Source organism: Sprattus sprattus (assembly GCF_963457725.1).
Source record: "Sprattus sprattus genome assembly, chromosome: 1".
NCBI classification, from domain to species: Eukaryota; Metazoa; Chordata; class Actinopteri; order Clupeiformes; family Clupeidae; genus Sprattus; species Sprattus sprattus.
Genome location: NC_137920.1, coordinates 57,328,282 through 57,333,571, shown reverse-complemented (window position 1 = coordinate 57,333,571; position 5,290 = coordinate 57,328,282). Strand labels below are relative to the sequence as shown.

The following is a 5,290-nucleotide window of genomic DNA, read 5'->3' as shown; positions in this document are numbered from 1 at the left end:
ACTATAACACCAAAGCAGTTTACTCTGAAATGTTTGAATAGTTTGATATTTCACAATGTTCATACAGTAGAAGCAATGATTATGATGTTTAGAACAACGATAAAACCCAAACGATTTCACTCAGGTATGCTTAAGCTGAACTTGTCGGATACATGCAAAACTACTAATGTAGGACACAAATGATTATTTCACGTGAAAAATATATTTGTAACTGTGAAAGAGTACCTTCCAAGATGATCAAGCCAGTCAATGAATGCACTGATGGTAAATGAGTTAACTTCTGGGTGAGCACCTCACCTGTAACATTTGATGATGATTCCTACAATGACAAAAACAATGAAGTCAATGAGCTCAAGATAGGAAAAACTCAGAGGTTTAATGCTCTCTCATATCCAGGGGCGGCCCAGTCATCGGACCAGCCATTCAAAGTGACAGAGGGGAGCTCGGTAGTCCTTGCCTGCCATTATTCAGTGAGGCGTCATGGCATCAGCCATGTATGTTGGGGACGAGACTGTGGGACCTTCTGGTGTCACGACATTTTAGCACAAACAGATGACAATGGAGTTATTTCAAAAGTCTCTGAGCGGTACAGGATTATTGGTGACATTCTCTCAGGCCAGATGGACCTGGGCATTCAGAAGATCCAGCAAACTGACAGTGGGTCGTATTGCTGTAGAGTAGATATAGATGGACTTTTCAATGACAAAAAAGTGTCCTACACATTGAGGGTTTCCAAAGGTAAGTGCATATAAGCAAAGTCATCACTGAAATACACACTCTTTTAAACTTCTATAAAGAAGCTACACAAATTAAACATAACATGAAACCATTTAGACCTGAGCATTCACTTTCTAAGTAGTTATTGTGATAGATATATACATATACATGTTATTTGATTATGTATATATGTTTTGTCTTTTATGCAACGTTTTCTTTAAGTACTTGTTTCAATTTAGCTCAGACTACAACAGCACCACCTGCACACAACACAGAGCCTCCTCCGGCCCCAACAGGTGAGCTAGTAAGCATTTTAGGAAGAGCAAAATACTTAGTTTAGATTGGACTTGAGATATTCAGATAAAAATGTACATTATTTAGTTTGGGATGAAGAAGGTGATGCTAAGCAATGCTATGGAGCTAAATTAAGCTAGTATTGTATGGGAGAGGAATCTCTGGATTGCCAAGGACAAGTTTTGGATTCAGGCGAGTCTTAAAATTACTTAGGCAGGTTCTTGTGTTGTTCAGTGGTTCACTTGATATAGCAGGTTATACTACAAAGTTCTTTTTCTTTGTTTTTGTGCCGCACTTGTTCTCTTGCAGTCAACAAATATGATTCAGCAATGCAATACCTATCATGCTACAGTGAAATAATCAGTTTGACATGTGTATCACACTTTCGACAGGACACTGGAGGAGTGCCATGTCGTCACATCTTGATATTTTAAGGCGGAATTTAAGTCAAATTCAATCTGAAACACTGGTGAGTCTCCGACATTCTCCAAGCGATGTAAATGTATCCATGCTCTTGCAATGGAGCCAACCTAATACATAATATCCTTAAAAGGGAGATGTAATGAAAATTGCACAGGCATTTTGTAGACGTGTTCAGAATAAATAAAACTCCAGAATAAAAATGACGACTTATCTGAATTCTTCTCTATCGTTTCCAGTTTGAAGACGCCTCTCCAAGCATCACGCTCCAGATCAATATACCAGTGCTCTCCCTGTCCCTAAGTCTTTTGCTGCTCTTTGTGGGTGCTCTGCTACTGCTAGGTTTCAAACTTTTACTCACTGTTTTACCTACTCCAATGACCAACACGCCAGTGTCAGCCTTGAATTCCTTTGTCGTTGTTATTGTTTTTTTTTAAAAGCCTAACATGCCAATGTATCGATACAGGACTGTATGTAGGGTATTTCTCTAGACTGCTACCTGCTCCCTCATGTCCGGCTACATTTTATTGACACATGCATTACATTTTGCATTTTCACTATCGCTTAAAAGGAAACAAATTGTAATCCAGGTGTTTTTATTTATACCCTACTGTTCTCCTCTTGTAGGTGGACTTTACAAAAAATCTCTAAAGGGAGGATGGTAAGCAGTAATGTGACAGAACAAATACACTTTTTCACCACATTTGAGTTTTGGAGGCGGAAATGTAAATGAAAAATTATAATTTATCGTCAATCCAAGTAAAATAAAACTGGTAGCTAATTCCTGTCTTGATTTCACTCTGCAGCTTGCCATCAAAGGACCCACCTCATATCATCTATGAGATCAAGACCAGGAGACCAATTGCGGAGAATATCTACACCCTTGAGTAGGACATCAAACCGTAAAGCCTGTGGCAGCTTCACAAGTTGTATTATTGCAGTAACCCTAGCACACAAACACAAGTCATTCAACCGGTTAGTTTACTCTACACATTTCCATATATGCAAATGCATATTCAAATTATAATAACACATAAAAACTGTAATGTTTATTCTGACTTTGTCTATTGGTGGACCTGAGGTTTTGTTTCCATTTGCTGTTGTTCTATTTTCTGGCCTATTTTCTGGCCTCAATGTCTATGTGACCAATGTGGTGTTTTTTAGATGAGAAATGTGGATAGTCATTTAGACTTGTTTTTGTAAGTAATGTTGCATAATTGTGCACCAATGCTAATACTGAGTAAGAGAAAATGGTTTTCCACATTTTCGGGCTGTGTTGTGAGAAGCAGGATATCAATTGAGTTGAGCTAGGGGGTGCCAAACAAAGGTCCACCATAGTGGTCAACATAAAATATCAGCCTTATTAATCAGTTTCATAAAATAGGTACATTAATTTCCACATCAATAACTAGTAAAGTCTGAATACCTTTGGAGTTCAAGATCGTAGAAGTTGGCAGAATGCAATCATGTGTAACATTATCCAAACCAGCATACGTATGTAATGAACAGCATTTATTAAACAGAACATGAAATGGTGAAATACACAGCAAATATGATCTAACTTAATGTACATAACAATTTTTTTAAGAAAGGCAGTGTGTTTGTGTGTGCAAGTGAGGCGTGGGCATGTGCACATGTCTGGCTGTGCCAGGAAGAATATTTGTAAATATCTTTGAACAGTTTTTCATGTTGTGCATGCATGTAATGAATCAGTACACAGGCATGAACTAGTGTTAGGTCAGAATGTGGAAAGCTGTAGCTTTAGATTTCCTCTCTGTGTCTTCATATATGTTACTACCTAATAACCAATAAAGTTCAATGAATGAATAAAGTAGCATTTAATGAACTACACAGTGATGATGGGTAAACTGCGGCCTAGTCATATTAACTGTAAGGCTATGCTATTTATTATCCTTTTCTTATTGCAGCCAGCACCAAAGGCTGAGCAAATCGCTTGCCCGTACAAGTTAATTATTGTATTCTACCAAGTTTGGTTTCAATAATGAGGTTTTTTTTTATTGTCTTTCAAATGAACAGATATCAAGGGTTATTGCATAAGAAATGCGGGATTAGTCAAAGGGCAGGCAGAAGTTCCCCCCAAAAATATGAACAGAGTTTTGAAAACATAACTGTCCATAACCGGGAGAGTTGAAAAAATTGATAAGGACACATCTGTTCATTATAAGTCGGCATTGTCTTGAAAGGTGTTTCGGCAATTAATGAGCAGAATATTCTGATTGGCTCAACTTTTTTATAATACGTTTTCACTATGCTTTTCCAATCGAAAACTAAAAACATATATGTTTTTAGTTTTCGATTGGAAAAGCATAGTGAAAACGTATTATAAAAAGTGAATGCTCTGATTTTGACAGAGATGCTCCATGGACCACCACTCCAATTGGATGAAAGTCTGTACGATTGAAAACACTTCAGTTCATCGCATTCGGTCTGACTCATCAACTCTAGACATCCATTAGCCTGGAGCGCTAATAGCTACAACATTCCCTCACTGAGCCTAGATGGGATGATTGGGGAGGCCAGGTATCAGAATCAGAATCAGGTAGGCTACAGTTGTAAGACTTGCATTTCGTTTGCAATAAATCAGCATAAGCAACACCTTTCATTTTAACATATCGTATTTTCCCTACTGTTAACCGCACCATCAAATTTGGAGAAAAACTTTGCGTTGTGTTTCCAGTTCGCTGTGGTTATTTAGTTGATGTGCTAGATAGCTAGCTAAGGAAACGTTTAATAATCTTATTATAAAAATGGAATAGTTCCATTTGCATGAAATGACAGTTAGTTATCTAGCTGATGTTTCACCCCCCGCGATTTAAATAATACAGTTATAATAGGAAAACAAAGAAACCTTCACTGTGCCTGTGCAGCTTCATTTGAACGAGTTAATATTCACACATGAGCTCATCACACGCTAGCAGCTGCCAACTGTTAAGATGTTTCCCTAAGCTAAATATAGCTAGGATAGTTAAAAAGGTACGATAGGTAGAAACTCTCTGAGTGCCTGTGCATCTTCATATTAACAGGAGTTCATATTCACTTCATAACATCCCCCATAAAAGTAATTTAGTGTGGGAAAAAACCCATGCTCTACCCACGCCACACATTCTGCTCCCTACAGAAGTGTGGGAAAATAAAAACACACACACACAGGAATATAAAAAGGGAACTGAAAAGCGAAACACCTCTTGTGAGGAAATTCAGGGAAACACATTCAACTCCATTCATTTACAATTGTCCCAGGCTGACCTTTCCTAATATTTAATAAGATAATTGGAACAAAAAACATCCAGATGACATGAGGGCTTATTTTCAGTATTTGTTCAGTCAGTGATGTGTAGAGAAAGATTTGCCACTGCTGCTTCTCCTTCTGTTCTTTTTTCTTCTGTATTTATCTGCTTGGCATTTGACACTGCCTAAGCCTAGGCATGATCTGGGTCTTGTGTGCCTTTTACCGCATTCATTGTTGTCCCCTCATGATGCTAAGGCTGTGCGGTACTGGCAGCCCCAGTGTTCTTCCCTGGTTGGGGTAACCCCCTTAAAAGATTGAACTCTGCCCTTTCCCCAGCCAGTTAGTCTTAACCCCACCCCCTTTTCCTTTCTCCTCTCTAGAGCAATACAGAGAGTGTTGCAGCTGTTTTATGGGGCAGGTCGACGGATCTTATTTTATGAATCAGTGATAAATTTGCCTGGTGATGGTGAATGGCATGTTGACCGACTCACAGTTCTCCATGACAGAAAACCCGTAGCACATTCGGTAACACTTTATTTGGATAGTCCGCCAACAGAGACTTGTTATGTTATATACAACGTTATATACGACAAAACACATCAGTATTGT

At 38.4% G+C, this 5,290-nt stretch overlaps 1 protein-coding gene across 1 annotated transcript; it reads left to right on the top strand.

Moving 5' to 3' along the window:
• Positions 1–233: 233 nt before the first annotated feature.
• On the top strand, positions 234–2,322 carry LOC308370537 (uncharacterized protein; the record flags this gene model as incomplete). Its single annotated transcript, XM_080845199.1, has 6 exons — positions 234–264; positions 397–738; positions 957–1,013; positions 1,404–1,480; positions 1,671–1,825; positions 2,238–2,322. 6 exons carry the CDS (start codon positions 234–236, stop codon positions 2,320–2,322), a joined length of 747 nt encoding a protein of 248 aa, XP_080701325.1.
• Between the last annotated feature and the right edge of the window lie 2,968 nt (positions 2,323–5,290).